This window comes from Agelaius tricolor, unplaced genomic scaffold (assembly GCF_023055355.1).
Source record: "Agelaius tricolor isolate 1412-34295 unplaced genomic scaffold, bAgeTri1.0.p SCAF_14, whole genome shotgun sequence".
NCBI classification, from domain to species: Eukaryota; Metazoa; Chordata; class Aves; order Passeriformes; family Icteridae; genus Agelaius; species Agelaius tricolor.
Genome location: NW_027269274.1, coordinates 12,189,216 through 12,208,090, shown reverse-complemented (window position 1 = coordinate 12,208,090; position 18,875 = coordinate 12,189,216). Strand labels below are relative to the sequence as shown.

The following is an 18,875-nucleotide window of genomic DNA, read 5'->3' as shown; positions in this document are numbered from 1 at the left end:
GTTTCAGTTTGGAAAACACCTGTGTCAAGAAGGGTGATTTCTGTTTTGTATTGCAGTTATTCAGGGTTTAACAGTTACTGAATTGTGAAAGCTAAAAGATGCATCAATCCATAATGCTAAATTTTCCTCTGTAAGCTGATTACAGAAGCCTATTTTAAGCTAGCAGTCTAGCATGGTTGAGCTGTTACCCCTTCAGCTCAGTTGAAAGCTGCTTGTTTTTGCATTTGGCTGTTTTATTCAGATCTACAGGGAGAATTTCCCAGGTTTTTTCTTGCTGCCTTCCCTTCCACCCCTCTTCCAGCCACAGCTCAGTACTGGAATAATCATATATGAAGACTTTTGTTTAGATTTATTTTATTTTAGAATGGAAGAAGACTCATGGTATCACTTGAACTCCTGACTTTCGTGGCTGCCAGTAACTTGATTCCCTATGCTGTCCTCTGTCTAGGCAGTCATTCTCACCAGCTCTGAGGAACTTGAGGCTGTTCTGAACTTGGATGATGAGTGATCTCCTACAGTTGCTTGAGACCTAAAGCCAGTCCTGAAAATCCAGTGTGCTCTTTCATGTGTTTCTGAAGCAGTGTTAGTAAAATGTTACATTAATGCAGAATAATATTTGTAGATAAAAGTAGGTGAAGGGAATATCTCTTTTCCAAAGGCTTATCTGTCTGTGTGGGAGAGGGCAGAGTACAGGACAAGTTTTTGGCCATGAAAACCCTTCTTCAGACTTCAGGGCTTTTTCTCTGAAAGTTTGTCTGACATCTAGGTTTGTACAAGACTTCTCCTCCCAGATCTTGTCCTGCATCTGTCCTTAGATTGTCATAGTTGCAGCAACATGCCATCAGAGGAGAAGAGGGACAAGTTAATCTTCAGAGATACTTGAAGCTGAAAAAGCTCCAAGTTTTTTGGGGAGTGAATTTTGTTTTTAATTTGAAGAGGATTTACTGTCATCCAGCTTTAGTCTGAACTCTCCTGTTTGTGCTGTTCATTCAGCCTTCTCCGGGTCTGTTTCCTGTTGACAGCACATGGAGTATCCAGCAAACTGCATTGCCTGCCTGGTTATCAGGGGTCTGACAGGGACAGCATGGAGGGGAGGCAGAGGCAGCTTCTCAAGCCTGATATTTCAGGGACTAACAGCTTTCAACATGGACTGGACAGTAAAATCTGCTACACAGAAATTGAGGATGTGATCTGTCAGATGGGATCCTCAATACTTCTGTGTTGGCATTGCTTCTTAAGGAATTAGAAATAATGAAATCTCATCTGCAAAAAGAAATGAATTATTCAGTAGTTTTTTTTTGTGTCCTTCATTAATCCAATCCTGGTCTTCCCTTGGTGTTCTTGTTTATCTTCATAGCCTAGCAGGAGTTAGGATGAAGTTAGCAATCTAGTCTCAAATTCCACTTCTAAGATATTTGTGCACCTCACATACACGAGTAGACTTCCCTAAAGTAGACTTTGGATAAAAACTCAATTTTTAATTAACCTGAATGTAATGCATTCCTAGTTTTTGGAGTTTTGTGCAGCTCTCTTAAATGGTTTAAACAAAGAAAGGCTGTTTCTGTGTGCATTTCACAGGCACTGTTAAAAGCAGTGGTGTTGTTGAGGGGACTTCTCTATTGCTGTTTTACTGTGGTGCATTTCTAGATTTCTGCTGTGTTGGGTGGGTGTCTGTTTCATGCAACCAGCTCTTCAAATTCCTTTTTTGATAACTAAACTTGAGAAATGTGTTAATTATTTGTTGCTTCTGATTAATTTTTTTTTTTGAAGTACATAAAATTAATTTTTCTAAATTCTCATTAGTGAAGTGCAGCATTATGTAAGTTAATAAGGAGAAATAATTATGCACTGTATCACAAAGTTCTGGTAGGCTTGTGTGCTCTGTTTCATTATTCCTTGCCAGAATAAAGTTTTTGTTCAAGGCTGAGTAGGAAGTAATATTATCAGCTTTTAATTTGGTCATGGAATGTACTCTACGTAGATGCGTGCAGGGAAAATTTGAGCTTGGAAAGTAACACTTATTTTGTTTGGCAGACAAGATCATAGATGAAGGACATCTAACCAAAGTGGAAGAAACAAAGCTTTTGAAAGGTTAGACTTCTGGATTATTTAACTGTTTTTGAAGCATGCTTTTTCTGTCACTCAGTGCATGTTCTGTGTTAAGCCAGCAGTTTGAGTTTTGATTGAATACACATTTGAAGAGAAATTCAATAAAGGGGAGGGAAATTGTTTGCTGAACTCTACTCCAAATACTCTTGTAGGCTAAAAAGATTTAATGGAAACCATTTTTGATGACTGAGTGCATGAAATGCTAGTTTCAGTATTGACTGAGTTCTTACTTGAATATGCATTTTTTAAAAAAAAGTATTTTTTGTAAATTCATATCAAGCTTTAGTGTCTGCATGAATTCCAAATGGGATTTTGGTTTTATTATAGGGCTATATAGAAATAATGTTTGGGTTTTAAATAAAACTGTATTTTATTTTGACTATTTTCTATCTTATCTCATATCTTTAAGTATTAACCTCCTAAATGTGTCTTTTACAAGTAAAATATATCTGTGCCTCTCCAACTCTTTTCTCTAATGTATAAAGCAAGTTAAATTAAAGGAGCTAATTAGAAAAGACTTTTCAAGGAACAGTCACCCTTACCTTACAATGCCAAGGTCAGGATTGCTAACAAGTGTGCAGGTCGATGTTTCTCAAGTGTCTAATAATGTAAAATTGTTTGGACTTGCAGGCTCACTCCTCTCTTGCAGCTTTTTATTGATGTCTGGACATACTGCCTCACTTCTTTACCCTCTGAGCTTCTGCCAAGTGTTGTTGTGTTGAATAAATGTTCATTTGCTAAAAGGTCCAGTGTTATAGAGATATTTTAATTTATCTTCTCTTCCTTTAATGGATGGAATGGCACCTTTAACTCCTTTCTGTATGTGAGGAAGCTATAGACCAGGTGCCATATTTGGCAAAAGAATGCATACAATAACTGTAACGTAACACTTGCATGCCCCTTCCATTGCAAAGCTCTGAGCTATTTTTAGTGTTTGGTAATATATTCTAACTCATCAAGTATGATGTCAACACATTTTAATATACTTTATCACTTTGGCTATATTTATTCAGCTCAGTTTTATTATGGGAAATAGGAACAACTGCTGTGATATAATATAGTACAGGAAAGAGTTTTGTGCTTACGACTCTGGTTCCAGAATAGGAAGCAGGTTTCTAATAATTTGTCTTCTGCTGTTTCACATGTAGAACTGGTGCATCTTTCCTCTGGTGCCTCATCTTTTGTGCCTTGTTTCAGAGAGGGGAAGAAGCTGGTGTAGCAAGGGTGGGTGGGAGGGAAGTATATAAGGGGGTGCTGTGGCAGAAAGAATTAATCCAGTGGTTGGAACTTGCACTGTTCCTCCCATTTTGCACCGAGCAGGGAAGCAGTATTTCCATGGATGCCCAGATATGGTAAAGTTAGTTGCATGTGGATCTTGCTCAGCTTAGTGCTTCTGGATCGGCCACTCATTAAAGGGACATGGGTGAGGTTTTTAGGTTATATTTTTCTTAATTAAAAAATAATTATTAAATAATTCTTTGAAAAAGATAATGTGTTGGTTTAGTAATTATTACAGTTTTAGTGACAATCCTGTGAGCTTGGTTCTATATGATAATGTACAATGTTTTGATTTGAAACACCTTTAGATATTAGTTAAAAACCTTATTCCTAAAAATAAGAAAGATCCCTTTTTGTTTTAGCAAAGAACCACCCACCCCCAGAGATTAAGTTTTTAACTACAAGCAATCATTATGAATTTTGAAGTCTGCTAAAATGGGAGTTGTGTTTGTAGTACCTGCCAGGTCTGACCCTCTGGTGTGCTGTAACTGTACAGGTGCTTTTCCCCGTCCTCTTCTCCGATGATTTCGGTTGCGTTAGGGTGGGAAGAGTCTCGCTCTTCACCAGCTGCTTTGTTTCTACTTGCTGCCTTCTGTTTCATGTATAAGTGGATGTTAATCTGGCACAGAGTTATAGAAAACTTTTCATCTTAGATTAAGAAAACTTTGTGGGTTTTTTCTGTTTTTTTTCTGTCCGTGTTCTGTTGTGTTGATTTCCTCATGCAGCCGCACAGATTGTCTGCAGTTTCCGCTTCTTTTGTTCTGGGGGAAGTTAATTCTCTGTATTCTCTTGTTATTTGAAAAGATGTCTTATTATTCCCTTGGTTTTTACTTATTTTCATATACTAACCCTGTTGTATAACACGATTTATTTACTGATGTGCTCCTTTTGTCCCATGTCCTGGTACTTCATTGTTGCATGCATGTTATCTATATATGTGGTGAAATTATTTGTGTTCCCTGTGCTTTTCTCCATGGATGGGAGATGTCTGTGCACTGGGAATGCTGTATTGACCCCTTTTCATAAAATATCTCTGCCTGGAACTTGAGACTCAGAGGAAACCTCTGTTAACCTGCAGGTGGGCAGCAGAGCTGTCAAAGCAAGGCTCTGAATAGGCAACCAAGAAAGATTTCATTTTGCATAACCTCACCTGTATATTGGTGACAGTTCCTTGCTGACAGACCTGCTGGGTTAGCCCACACCAGAAATGGTCTGCTCTTTTTAATGGATCTATCAGAACTAAACAGTAATTGTTATTTAAGAAATATTTTTAAAAATGCATTTCTGTCATGTATAATGTTTAGACTTTGAGTCAGGGGTGATTCTGTGTGGGACAAAGATGCACTGGTGTAATTAAATCCCCTTAATTTTGAAAATATGTGGCCTCTACTAAAAGTCTAGAGCTGGGGAAAAAAACCCCAAAACCAAAAAATCCAACAACAAAAAAATACCAAACCAAAATCAAAAAAACCCATCAAAATCAACTGTGTGCCTTCACTAAACTGCATGTAATAAAGTGCTGAATTATATATGAACAGATATTTCATGAAGGTAATTTTTTTGTGAGAACAACATAACACTGTTTCTCTTAATACAATTTAAACTGAAAGTTCTTTCTAGAAACTGATGTATTAATTTATATTGCTGTGATTCTTTAATGTTTCACACCACTCTTCTTTTGAACAGTACAGTATGTGCAAGACTTGTTATTATGTAATTTGTCCAAAATATTGAAACACAGTTTTATTCCTAACAGCAGTTTCTTTGACTTGCTACAGTATCTGCATTGTTCTAGTTTTCTTTTCTTATTTGTTTGCTGATTGAATCAGCTTTTGCACAGTTCCAGCTGGCAAGAACACAGCATTAACCCAGGTTCAAGCTGTGCATGAGGCTATTGCATCCCTTATTAGAGGCTAGGCTGGGTTAATGATTCCAGGGATGTGGAATCCATTTTAGCCCAGGCTTGCAAAGAAATAAGCACCCAGCAGGTTTTTAACTGTTTCTTGAACCAAGTTGTTTTCTCTTGACATTTAGCAGTAGTTTGGTGTACAGGAGAAATTATGAACAAAGCATTTATTGATTGTAGTTGCTTTTCCTTGTCTCTTGCAGAAAACCAAGCACGAGTCAAAGAATCCAACGATTTGTCTGACACCCTTAGCCCAAGCAAGGAAAAAAGCAGCGACGACACTACAGGTAAGAGTTTAACTGAGATTTCTGTAACCTCTAATTGGTTTGAATTAAATGTAGGTAATTATGAGCATTTTCTTAAAAGAATGGAGTATATTATACAGAGTTAGAGACAAGCTTAGAGCAGTGTTGTCTGTTTTGCGGCTTCATAATTTGACTCTTGTAAATTGAGAAGGACATAAAATCTTCTCTCCACGTAAAGAATGTGTATATGAGAACTGTCTGCAGTCTGCCTGCTCTCTGAAAGGTGTGGGGTTTCTTTTTAGATGCTCAAATGGATGACCAAGATCTAAATGAACCTATTGTCAAAGTAGCTCTTCTAAAAGGTAAACAAATTTACTTTTTCAATTTCACATGCTTAATCTGTATATGTAATCTTTTTTTCATCAAATAATAAAAAAAAAAGTTGAAATAGAATTCTGGAATTCAAAGATGTTAATCATGTAGTATGGAAGAGTTAAATTTAAATGTTAGTAATGACTCCTTTGAGTGATATAAAAACACACTTTTGAGTGTTGCTATAGAAATCATCTGTGTATAAATGTAATCTCTGTACTCACCAATGCTGTTCTAGGAATTTACATGTTACAACTTTGACTTGAGAATTAGAGTCAGTACACCTTTAAGATTATAGCTAGGGAGAGGAGGGATTGTTCCACCACTGACATTTTTCAAGCATTGTCAAATTTTACTCGCATAGCTTCCATCACTGTCAGAAATGCTTCTGTTAGTTTGCAGCTGATGGGTTAATCAAAACAAGATTTTAGATTTTCTTTTTTAACACAGTCAGGATTGGAAGTTTGTATTGTAACTGTATTTGGAATGATGGCTGGGGCTTAGCTTTGAGCTTCGTTTCTATAAATGTAAAATTTTTATTGGTTTTTATGCATTGAAGGCATATACTTAATTAGCAAGCTGATATTTACATATTCATTACTGAAGATTTCTGTGGCATAATAATTAGTTATTACATTTAGCCTGTTGAAAATCATTTTTTGCTTCTTTAACAATTAGACACTTGATAAGATCTGTAAAATTATGCTCCTATTGAGATCACAAGTAAAAGAATGTCACAGTTCTTTGTGACTCAGGAAAAAAGGAAACCATAATGGAACGTAGGAGACCTGTAGAAGAGCTTTTCTCTGCAATTGTTTACGCTCCCTAATTTTACGACAGAAAGGCTTCCAAAAATTGCACAAATTACTTTTGCTGTTTGGCAACATGTATAAAATTGAGTTTGATGTTTCCCAGTGGACATCAGTTCAGCAGAGCAGTTTAGAAAGGAGGGTTTGAGATACCGGGCATGTGCCACTTGAGGTTTGCTGTAATATCTGCAACTAATAACAAGTATGACTTTCTCTGCTAGAAGGTAGACTTTGATAATGTTGTTTGTAGTGATTATAATAGTCTTATTTTTGGTTATAAAACTGAGGTTGGCAGCAACTTTTCTCTTCCTCTTGAGGCTATTTATGGGCCTTCCTATTTTGCTCTCACGAAACCATTAAAAAATAGCTGTGCAATGAATCATTTGCCCTTTTAATTTTTATGAAGAGCCTATAAACCCTCAGTTTTGTTTGAGTTTTTTTCAGAGACTTCATGTGCCTGACTTTGTCCTAAAAAGGATCTGATTTGCCTCTGAAAGGTTTTCAAGTGGACTTGTTATGCAGCCATATAATTAAGGAAGAGTGAGAACATTTTTTGATCTGGCGGCTGTTTGGAATGCAGAAACAGCCGCTGGAAAAGGCAGAGGTTCTATTGAAATTTACAAAAGAAATTAATGGAACAGGAAAATTATGAGATTTCTGGTTGCTGTAGATTCCTCCAAGCATTTTCCATCAAAAATTTTTGAGTGCATTCAGGATTTGATTTAAATTTCTCCAAGTCAGAATCTGGCAAAGAGGGGAAGGGGGGAAATCTCAGGGTTGGAATTGTTGTGTCTGGCTTCACCAGTGTACCCTGAAAATTGTCTTCTGAATAACCTGAGAAATCCTGCAAAATTCTGAAGGTGAACTTCCAGAAGTGAGGCTTGAAGAAATCCCAGGCTGCTCATAAACTGGCTACCACAGGCCAGGCACATACAGATAAAGGATCAGTTAAGACCACAGCCTATGTGGGCTTCTGTATTATCTCTGTTATAAAAAAGAATTAAATTAAAATGGTTTAAAAAAGGTTTTTAAACAATTTTAAAATTACCCTTAGAGTCAATGTTAAGGGAAGCCTCACTGTATTTGTGTGGGAGACAAAGTGGTGTTAATTGAGAACATTTCTTAAATTGTGGCAAACAAACTGATCACAGATTAAAATTTTCCATGAGGTGGAAAAAATGAATGAGGAAGAAAAAATGCTGTACTTGATCTTTTCTTTTTTATTTAATTCTTTCTGGCCCCTTGTTGTAATTAATGGTAACTCCTTAGCCTTCTCTGGGGACAGTTAGCTGTGATGTGAATTTGCTTCTAAAGGGAACTCATTCTAAGCATAATGATATTTAGTAGTTTTATTGTTTGTAAATAGGGCAATCCTACTTAGTGAAGAAGTACTTTTCAAAACTAGAATTAGCACCAAAATTATATTTGCATTGAACTACAAGACACCTAATTTTCAGATTGGGTAAGACAAAAAAGCAAATATTTTCTTGTACTTATATTTCTTGGCTTTTGATTTAGAAGCATGTCAGGCACATGGAAATTCCCCTTTTGTGTTGATGTAGGAAAGAGTTTTTCTCTCATCTCTTTTGAAGCAGTATTGTCTTTTCTGATGTGTGCTTTCATTGACTAGAAAATGCTGCCACCATAAAAGTTCATTTAGGGTGTCTGTTGTTGGATTTGGGACACTGCCTCTTTATCAGGCATGATTTGAGCATAATTTGTCAACTTCCTCATCCATTTCTTCTGAAAAGTCTCATTAAAGAGGGTTGAAAGTCTAATTGCTCTAAATATTTATCCATGAGAAGCTAAGAACAAAACATGTTCAGTAAAGAGAAACTTGGGTTTAGAGCTAATAAACCATAAAACAAAGTATTTGGATGAAATATGTAGTCCTCTCTGTTCTTTCTGCTCTCATAATTTTGTTCTGAAAAAGTCTAAAAGCACATGTGTGTCCTCAGCTCTGCTCAAACCCACCAGTTCATTACTGTGAGAGCAGGAAAAACAGCCCCTTAGAGAGATGCAATGTGAAGACTTTAGCATGATTTGCTAAACAATTTTCTTAATTAAGAGAGCAAGAAAAAAAATCTATAATTGTTTTATTGGTAACATATACTGCTGAATATGAATGTCAAAAGTTTAATGATGAGCTAAATTAGTTTCTTTTATTTTTTTTCCTTATTAATGCAAAGTCCAGACAAACCAAAATAATACTTTTTTCTGAGCCTTTATCTTAAATCCACGTGGTCCATAGTTGCAGATGTTTATTGACAGATAACTGTGCAACCCTTTTTTTCCCACCCTCTCTCATGATACACAGCTGGAATTCTTTCACCAGTTTTCCTCCTTTACCTTTCTCACCAAACCAGCTTTATATCAAGTTTCAGCCCTCTACCCACAGAGTTTATTAGTGCTGTTTGTCCCTGCTGAAAGATCAGTTTGTGCACAGATACTGCTTAAGGAAAATCTAGTAAATGAGAGTTTGCTGGATGCTGTTGCTGGCTTTGCAGATGCCTGCAGGCTGGAGTGTTCCTGCATCTAATTTCTAGATGTGTGCCCATTAGAGGACACTGCTCTTGGTAACAAATACTGTTTTCCTCTTTTAAATTCCTCCAAAACTTCAGCTGTAAAAGTATTTTATTTTCTGTGACTGCAAGTCTTCTCTTATAAGCTCAAGAGGCATTGGATATGTGTTTTAGCTAATGCAAAACTTATGGGGAAGAGCAAATGTTTTTATTTGGAGTTTAAATCATGTGCATAGATTTATGATCATATTAAAGACATACCTAGTATTTTAAGATGCTGTTTAAAAAAAAATTAGGTGCAATATTTATCTTACTATTCACCAAGGCCACTAAATGAAATAAGGAGGTTGGAATTTTCTTCTTTTTCTTAATTTTATTTTAGGAAATTTCCCTAAATTTTTCCTTTCCTTGTTGGTCCCCAGAGGGAGAGGGAGAGGCTGAGCCTGGCAGTGTGGTGGGTGGGTGGCAGTAGTGAATCATGGAATAGCAGCTCTTGCCTGAGCCTGTGCACTGGGACAGGCTCAGGGCAGCTTCCTTTAAAGAGACAAGTTGTAAACACAGCCAAGGATTGTCTTAAGCTTTTGTTGTTCCTTGTTTTTGTCAATACAGAAGTCCTTGCCAATTTATACAGTTTTTTTTTTAAACTCTCTAATTCTTCCTTGTTAATTTTTGTTTTCCATTGCATGTTATGTGTAATGAATTCTTTAAGGTTTGCATATGTTTTACTACTTTTAAAAGTACATTAATATTTTTGCTAATATTTGCTTAATCTAATTTTGAGTTTACTTCAACTAACTTTTCAAGATTTGAGTATAAAGTTGCCTATCAGCACATGGCAGTGCAAATGAAGCTGTTGTACAAACTTATGATTCAAAGAAAATGTTCTTTTGTCAGATGAATTGCAGGGTGCACAATCAGAGACTGAGGCTAAGCAAGAAATTCAGCAACTGCACAAGGAGCTGATTGAAGCCCAAGAGCTAGCTAGGACAAGTAAACAAAAATGCTTTGAACTTCAAGGTGAGACCCAGATCAACTTGGTTCTGTAGGGTATTCGTGAAAATTGTATATATCAGGTAGTTCAAGATAAACCAACATGTTTTCATAGTATTGAATACATCCTTGAACTCAGTAGATTTCATCCTTATTTCAGTTAGATAATGGATGTAACTGAATGTCTTCAGTGGTAGCTCTTTGTTAGATCATACCATCAGCTATGTAGCTCTCTTGTTTTTAAGAGGAAATAGTATAGTTCAGTTTAATTGCATATTGTTCAGTGTGCATTAGGGGTTATATTTACAATCTTTTTTTTTTTCCTTCCTCTCACACCAGTTTGCATTTAGCACACATGGAGTTTTCAGATCAGGCAACAGATTATATCAATTTCAAATTAATTGTAATACTACCACAGTAATGGAATGATGTCTTAGTATTAACTTTTATTAAACTACTTACACAGTTTTACTACCTTTGATAACATTCTGAAGTAATATGTTTGCTTAATCTTTTCACTGAAGGAGAGATTGTGACTAAAATTAATTACACAAGTGAAATTCATGTTACTAACAAAAACTCTTGGGCACATTTTCACTTTTATTTGTAGCTCTCTTGGAAGAAGAGAGAAAAGCATATCGAGTGCAAGTTGAAGAATCCAACAAGCAAATAAATGCTCTGCAAGGTAGGAATTTTTTCCCCCACTCTTTAGGGAAGCTATATATATTTTTGACTGTTTCTGTGGCATCATAGTCACTAAGAAAGGAAAATGTTTAGTTGAGTGTATGTTTTAAATCTGATTTCTTTCACCATATCTTTGAATGTTGTGGAATGTTTCCTTTAAATTCCTATGGTTGTAATAGTAACTTAAAAACTGCAACAGGTGTAATCTGTAATAGGTACCTCTTCTTCATCTCCCTTTAGTCTTTCCCAGTTCTAGATGATCCAGGGATTCTTACTGTGGCTGCCTTTAGAGCTCTCAGAAGCTTCAGGTGTTTTGTGCTCATCAGACTCTTCACTTCATTATAGGATCCTCTTAAAGGAATTTTTCATCCAGATCCACATCCAGCATCAGAGCATGCAGTAAAGTTGCTGCAACAGAGACCCTGTCCATGCCTTTTTGAAAATTGATATAATCAATTGTGCTCTTTTCAGCCCAAAATGGATACAGCAGTATGTAACCCATAATTTACACAACTTCTGAGTCAGGTGTTCTGTGTCACATTAACTTCTCATCCATGCATGTGAGTGAGCTCGTTGGTAAGAGTCTGTCAGTCTGTCCAGCCTTAAGGTCAAAAAAGGCTCTGTTATGTTGTCATTTCCTTAGAGCAAGTGTTAGTTTGAAGAGCTACTCAGGCACTTAGGGTTAGGGTTACACCTAGGGTTAGGGTTTTGAAAAGCACAAAGCCCAGAGCACTAGGCAGTCTGCAGCTGCAAAAGGCATCCTAATGGGAACACAAAACTGCTACAACATGCCTTAGACCACTGCTCTTTCCTTGCAAAAAGCCTTAGTCCTAGGCTGCATTTACTGCCTAGGGTTAGGGTTTTTCTTTCTTCTGACTCCCTGTATTACATGGCCCACATACTTGCCTCTTTAAGGCATCTGACAGGATAAATATATTTTTCAATTGCATTAGGCTTCTTTAGCCCTGTTAAATATCAATGTGTTGAGAGAGGGAGGTAAGGTTTTTAAGTTTTTTGTAAATAGAGTTTGAAAAAATACTGACATGAATGTCTGCTTTCCAGCTCAGTTGCGAAGGTTACAAGAAGAAATTGAGAATCTTCGCAAGGAGAAGGAGAATGAAATTTCAAGCACTCGAAATGAACTAGTCAGTGCTCAAAATGAGATTCTGTCACTTCAAAAAGTAGCAGAAAAAGCAGCCTCAGACCGAGACACAGATATTTCTGCCTTGCAAGCTGAGCTGCAGATGGTGCGAGCGGAGCTTGACCGCTGGAGGAACGATGCCTCGGACTATGAAAAAGAAATTGTCAATCTGCAGTCCCGGTTTCAGCTCAAGTGCCAGCAGTGTGAGGAGCAGCAGAGGGAGGAGGCCTCTCGCCTGAAAGGTACTTGCTGGAAAGGATGTCCCAGAGCATGGCTGCCAGAGCATGCTGCTGCTCCCTGTGCTGGATGCCAGTTACTCAGATCACTGTTTCTCTGTCCCTCTGTAGTCATTTACTCTGTGTGTGTGTGTGTACACACACCTGTATGTATTCATCTGTGTGCACCAAGGCTTATGGTGCTCACAAAAAAAGACATTTTGCATGCTTCATTAAACAGTTATTATCAATTATGCCTAAAGTAACTTATGCCTAAATTACTCTTTGACATCAGTAGACCAAGTGTAATTCCACTTAGAAAAGATGGAAAACTTTTACAGTTTGAGGGATTCATACTGCCAAAACATTTCCAAGAGGACTTGTGTAACTTCTCTATAGTTTGACTGTTAAGGGGGAACTCCTGACTTTTTAATTCTACCAAAGTGTCACTAAAAGTTATTGCTTTAAACATTCTATTCCTTGAAACAGAGGCATGGTATTAGTGATTCTCTTGCTATTTTCAAGCCTTGGAAATTATTTTCTTCAAGTATACTTTTGTACCACTGTTTCTAAAATATTAGAGTTGACCCATAAAAAGACTGTTTTCTACTTCTTTGTGCCTTAGAAAAAGCTTTAATGAAAAAAGTAACTTGTCAGGGTCATAAACCTTATAACAGTAGAAGATAATGTAATGTTTTACAGGTGCTCATGAGAGAATTCATGTGACATGATTACAAACAAATACACTTGAGATTTACCAGCTTTTCCTCCATTTATCAGCTGGTGTTCCTTGAAGCAGTCATGAAATAATTTTACTTAATTGAATTAACTTATTCATTGCAGATGAACTTGAAAAATTGAAGGCAGAGTGGATTGCTCTGGAAGCTGAATGTGTTAAACTGAGGAAGGAAAATACTTCACTTACATCTGAACTTCAGCGACAAGAGAAGGAGCTTTCTAGGTAAGGGCACAAGGTTTGTCTGGGGGGTACAACAGCAGCTGAAGAGTTTTGCTGATGGTGGTTTTTCCTCCCAAAAGAGATACTAAATGTTAATTATACACAGCAAGCTGTGGAGATATCTTTAAAAGCAAGACCATGGCCAACCTTTTGTGTCAGCACTCTGCTAGGGAGGCAATAATGGTCTATATTTCTGTGATTGCTCTAAGCTGATATTTACACATCAAAACCAATGTGTTAAACTTTCAAGGGTGAAAAGTGCCAGTTTGTGTAAATTTAAAATGCATAAGGAATCAATTGGATTTTGTTTTTCAGCTCTCAGAAACAGAGTTTAGCACTAACCAGCGATATAAGTGTTCTTGAAATGTCTCGGAAGGAACTTGAAAATCAGATGGGATCATTGAGAGAAAAACATCAACGGGATGCAGCCAGTCTGAAAACTCAACTCAGTGAAGCTGAAAGTCAAGCAAAAGATTTTCAGAAAGAGGTAGCATGAATTATTTCCATTTTGCAAGAATGTAATGCTCAATGACTGACCTGTTTAAGCTAAAAGAAAAGGGACTTATAATTATTTACTTTTTCTAGTAAATAATTTTTTTTCAAATGTTTATTGCAAGCAGTTTAAATGGTAGCTATGAAAATATAAACTGGGAGTCAAATCTAAAAGGGAAGACTTCAGGTTAATAAATGTGTTCTTTGAGAACTTCCTAAACTTTACTTCCATGCATTACTGTAGTGAATTTACTTTTAAAATGTTCAGACAGGTAAAACATTATTCAGAGTCTTCATGAACATCATGGTCCAGAGTTTCTTTAGCTGTTATGAGTCAAAGTTAATTTTCACAGTCTAATCTTCCCAGTTAGATTTGAACTCTTCTATTTGGCAATGGGACTACATATTCTTTACAAAGATCTTTTATCTTAATGGATTTGTAAGTGCATAAGGAAGAGTCAGCATTCTGAGCATGTATTTAATCTGCCTGGCCTCTAAAGATTATGTCTGGACAAGGCCATAGTCTCCAGCACTTGCTTACTTCCTCTTGTGAACATTTTGAATGTTTCTCCAGTCACTGCTCTTAGTTTCTTTTGCAGTCCTTTTGTTTGCTCCATGATTAATTCATCCATGTCACATTCCTTACAATTCTCAGAATCTGAAAATCCCAGTTGTCTTAATCTCTGTTTTGTAATCAGATCAGTATTTGTAAAGATGCCTCATCTTCTAAATTTGTGGTGAATGCCAGTACTGAAGGTCATTGGTTCTGTCCTTGCTAAACCCAGTCAGGAGGACTGCTAGAATAGGAAAAAATGGAATGTGGGTTTGAAAAAGGAAAAGCTACCCATTCTGTAGGAACATGTCCCATTTACCCAGTACTGTTTGCACTTGACCCACACTGAGGATTGTGGCATAATGTTTTTTTAATGCCTGCCTTGCTCTTAAGTTTGAATTTGCTATGTGGAAGAGGGTTTGATTTACTTCATACAGAGTGTTGAATTCTGCACCTATTAGAGGGGTGTAAACTGCAGCCTAGATGTAAGACCACTATTCAAATGTGAAGGACTCCTTGTTCCCCTAATTCTTGTTTCATCTGTGTAGCTTTTACAGTCCTTTCCAATATGATAATGAATAACTGGTATGAGAGATTAATTAAAGCTTTGCATTTACTTTGTATTTCCTTGGGTTTGGTAGTCCTAGCTCTGCCAAGCTGGGCAAAAAATTTTGATTTAGAAAAAAAGGAAATCTAAATTCTACCCTGCTTTTATGAAAAGAGAGTGCACTGATGCAAGGCAAGTTAGTCTAGGCAGATGACAGCAAAGGGAGCTGTGTGCTAAGCAGATGTCAGCATGTGCTGGGTATCCAGGGGTCCACACATTGTTTTCTCTTTGTCTTTAGTATGAAAGAACACAGACTGTGCTCTCAGAGCTGAAGGCCAAGTATGAGGTGGCTGAACAACAAAACCAGTCACTCACGGAGGAGCTCAAACAATGTAAAGAAAACCTGAAGCTGCTACAAGAAAAAGGAAACAATGTAAGTCTGTACCAAATGTGTGGGGAAGTCAGGTTATGACACTGGCAATTCTGTTGATTGAAGGAATATGGAAGAGTCAAATAGAAAAGGATGGACTTCTAGAGAAAAAAAAATGGGTACCCTATTATGCAAAATTCCATTTTAGTCCTACCTGTGCAGATTTGCAGATCATTACACTGTTACAATTACACATGAAAGTTAAATTTACAGTTGCTTGACAGTTTTAAGTATGTCCTTAGATACCTGCTCTCTTGAAAACATGTGGCTTAAATACAGTGAACCAGAGCTAAGTAAAATTTTCTGATTTCAAACAATGATATAGGGGCAGTAGCTGACAAACCTGTATCCAGATGAACTGAGTAAACCTTTTCAAGCTGCTCTCACTTTATTGGTATTGATTACAATGGATGTTCCCACCTTACTCTTGCTTATGCTTCTTAAGCATGGTTATTTCTGGTGGACTCATGCTTTAAGCAGTACAGCTGAACTGTCCTTTCTATTCAGTAATGAAAATAGTGCTTTCTGGTTTTCAGTTTGAGAGGTTGTATCATTAGAACTGAGTTGCCAGCTACAGACAACTTTTTATTTTACTGAGATTCTGAAACCTGTCAAACATTAAGGGTGTGGCAGACACATTACAAGGTGGTCATAGCCTTATTTTAGGTCCCTTACTACCCTGGGGGGGCTGGTTTTGTCTTCCTGTACTGCCTCTGTGGCCAGTGCAGGGTGAACAGCTCCTGTAAGGCACAGTACTAAACAGGAGGATAATGAATGCTCTGTAACAGACTTTAGCAAATTGTTTCTCTTACTACAAGGGAAGTTTTACAGGTCCTATCCTCTAAGTCAGCTGGATGCTTAAAGTTTGTATGAATATCCTTGCCATAATTAATTCTTGAATATAAACCTTGAACATCATGGAGCTGTCAAAGACTTAAAGAATTCAAAGCCTTTCTCACTTTTTTCAGACATATTTTCAGGAATATGATTTCATCATTCTCTTGGAACCTGATTCTTGCTTAGGGTTTTTCTGCAGTGCTCAGAGTTACTTGACTTACTTAAAGCAGAAGTCAAAAACAACTACACTAAAACTCCACCCCATATTAATAGAAGAAATCACACTGAATAAATAATGGTGAATGTGAGATTTTCTGCTCTGTTAAAAAGATTAATCTCAGAATCAAAATGATCAGTGGAAAAGGGGAAAAAGTAAAGGTTGAAATACTGTGAAGGAAATGGGAGCACCTGATGAAAGTGGAAAAACTGAAAAGAAATTTTAGGGAGAATTAGAGGTGAGTATTTAAGTGAAAGCAGAAACCACAGCAGTTGCCAAAAGCTGCTTGCAGAAGAGGAGTTAATTGTGACAGTTGAAACGTGGAGGTCAGGGTGTGATGAAGAGCATCCTCCATATAAGGGCAAACTCACTGCTCACCAAACATTACTCACAGCCTGTAATGTAAAACATATCCATCTTGGGGATTGTTTCAGACATCATGGATACTGGGCTGAGTTCCAAGGTCAAATTTTTCAAGTACCATTGCCCCTTTATGCTGGAATCATTATCTGCTACTTCATTGCTGAGGACAGAAAGTGACTTCCCACTGTGGGATTTGTTCCTTTTTGCAGCTCATCTGTGTCTGAGTTTGCATATCTTCATATTCTAAAAAAAGATGCACAATTTTATTGAGGCGTGCAGTTAAATGCTCCTTGACAATAAGGAGATTTGTTATGTATTGATAAGCTTGTGAGGGGAAAACCTAATAATGTGGAGGTGCTCTCATTGAATGTGATGGATATTTATCATTGGTTTCATTTGCCAAGAATGTGTATAACTTAAAAAAATATATCTATAGAATTGTTCAGTGAATCATCAAATGTTACAAAAGACAAGGCTTCTGTACTCCATTTGGGATATCATTTAAATATTATGTTTTAGTATTTAAGTTGTACTTTTATAAAAGATGGCAGTGTTGTGTTTTTGAACTGCTTAGCGGTGTGGTGTACACTTGTGTCTGCGTGCTTGTAGCCACTGGTTACTTCCTGATGCGCTTTACACAACAGATTTAATGATCTGAATGGTTTGAAAACATCAGCTGCTCTGGTTGATTTAAACCTCTGGCACTTCTTGAACACTGCTGTGATTATTTCTGCCAACAGGCTTTCTGTGGGAAGGTGGCACTGTGATTCGTGGCACCCGTGACACAAAAATAATCTTGCATGAAAAAGTCTTCAACAGTTACACATAATTTTTCTGTTAAGTATTTGCCTTGATTGAAAAAAAATTTAATTGAACAAGACTAGAATACCTTCTAATATTCCTGTACTTTAAACCATATTGGAGGTTCTATGAATTAGTGATTCCTACAAATTCAACCCAAGATGAGATTTTACTTACTAATCACCATGTTTTAGAAAAGTTAAGCATGAATTTATCATGTATTTATTTGACTGAACAAAATCAAGGTAGCTTCAGCACAAACAGTTTTAAAAATATTTGGCATGGTTTGACCTTAACCTCTGTGTGTCTTTGTGTGTGCACAAATATATAGAGTAGGATACAGAGAAAGCAGATGTCTTCCAAGGACAGATTAAAAAGCATTTAGGTCCATTTTTGCTTTTAACTTTTCGTATCACAGATAGAGGCTGTTCCATCCAGAATGTGCAGTAGTTTCCTTGAGTAGAACACAGCTGAGAAAAAGTGTGGATGGTTCTGTGGAGGCCCTAAGCTGGATGAACCCTGCAGTCTGGCCAGCTGCTGGTTTGGCCCAGCTGCAGCATTTGATCAATTTTCAGAATTGCATTTGGTCACAAGGCTGCTGACCTGGCAGAGATGCTGAGCTTTGTGGTATCTCTGATAGAAATGTGCTTCTCTGCTTTGTAGTAACTGGATGTGGATTGTACAGTCACGTTACAATCTCACAGAAATGTCTGAACTACTGGGTTTGCCTGTGGACATAGCTGTAATTGATTCACTAATGGAGGAAAAAAGATTGTTTTTCCAGAGGCTGGTGATGGAAAATGGAAAAGGCTAACTAGCAAGGAATGAAGAAATAGCTGAAAAATCCAATATTTGGTGTCAGTCCATCTCTCAAGAAATCCAAATAGGATTTCCTCTTAACTTAGAAAAACTAAAACCAACTATAAATAAGATACAGGCAAATCAGTTTAACATTTGTTTTGTTTTCAAGTGCTAAATTCCAAGTTGTGACAAGAGGTTTCTTGGAACATTTTCTGCTTACTTCCCTTTATTTTTAAACATCCCTGTTCATTTGAGTAGAATGGTGTACTAACTTTGTATACCAGATTAGACAATGCTGTAATGTGTTAGATGTCTTTAATACATTTCACTTAAAACAAAACTTACTGACTTATTTTCCCCTCTCTAAATCATCTTTACCTGATTTGATTTATAGCACAAAGTGATTTTTAATATCCCTTCCCTTCTTTAGCCTTCCATATTACAACCCGTCCCAGCCGTATTCATCGGCCTAATCCTGGCTTTCCTGTATTGGTGTTACGGCCCATTGTGGTAGCGAAAGGTACAAGCACTACTGTTCAGTCAATGTATGTTTGTCCCTCACCTGTTTGTGCCATTTCTGTATCAAATAGTGCATGGTGAAATGC

At 37.0% G+C, this 18,875-nt stretch overlaps 1 protein-coding gene across 33 annotated transcripts in view; it reads left to right on the top strand.

The window, feature by feature from the left end:
* SLMAP (sarcolemma associated protein) overlaps positions 1 to 18,875 on the top strand; it is a 90,166-nt gene that overhangs the window by 51,895 nt on the left and 19,396 nt on the right. For 9 of the 33 annotated variants that reach the window (XR_011681171.1, XM_071439702.1, XM_071439723.1 and 6 more), the window contains 10 exons: positions 2,035 to 2,091; positions 5,497 to 5,580; positions 5,841 to 5,900; positions 10,136 to 10,258; positions 10,842 to 10,916; positions 11,978 to 12,298; positions 13,115 to 13,232; positions 13,545 to 13,716; positions 15,120 to 15,254; positions 18,701 to 18,790. Coding sequence is in view for 32 of the 33 variants with exons in the window: in XM_071439702.1 (XP_071295803.1) it covers positions 2,035 to 2,091; positions 5,497 to 5,580; positions 5,841 to 5,900; positions 10,136 to 10,258; positions 10,842 to 10,916; positions 11,978 to 12,298; positions 13,115 to 13,232; positions 13,545 to 13,716; positions 15,120 to 15,254; positions 18,701 to 18,784 (1,229 nt within the window). In the remaining variant the exon portion in view is untranslated. Of the gene's footprint in view, positions 1 to 2,034; positions 2,092 to 5,352; positions 5,376 to 5,496; positions 5,581 to 5,840; positions 5,901 to 10,135; positions 10,259 to 10,841; positions 10,917 to 11,977; positions 12,299 to 13,114; positions 13,233 to 13,544; positions 13,717 to 15,119; positions 15,255 to 18,700; positions 18,791 to 18,875 lie in introns of those variants that run through there. The other 24 variants (XM_071439722.1, XM_071439712.1, XM_071439716.1 and 21 more) reach the window with 6 other exon arrangements.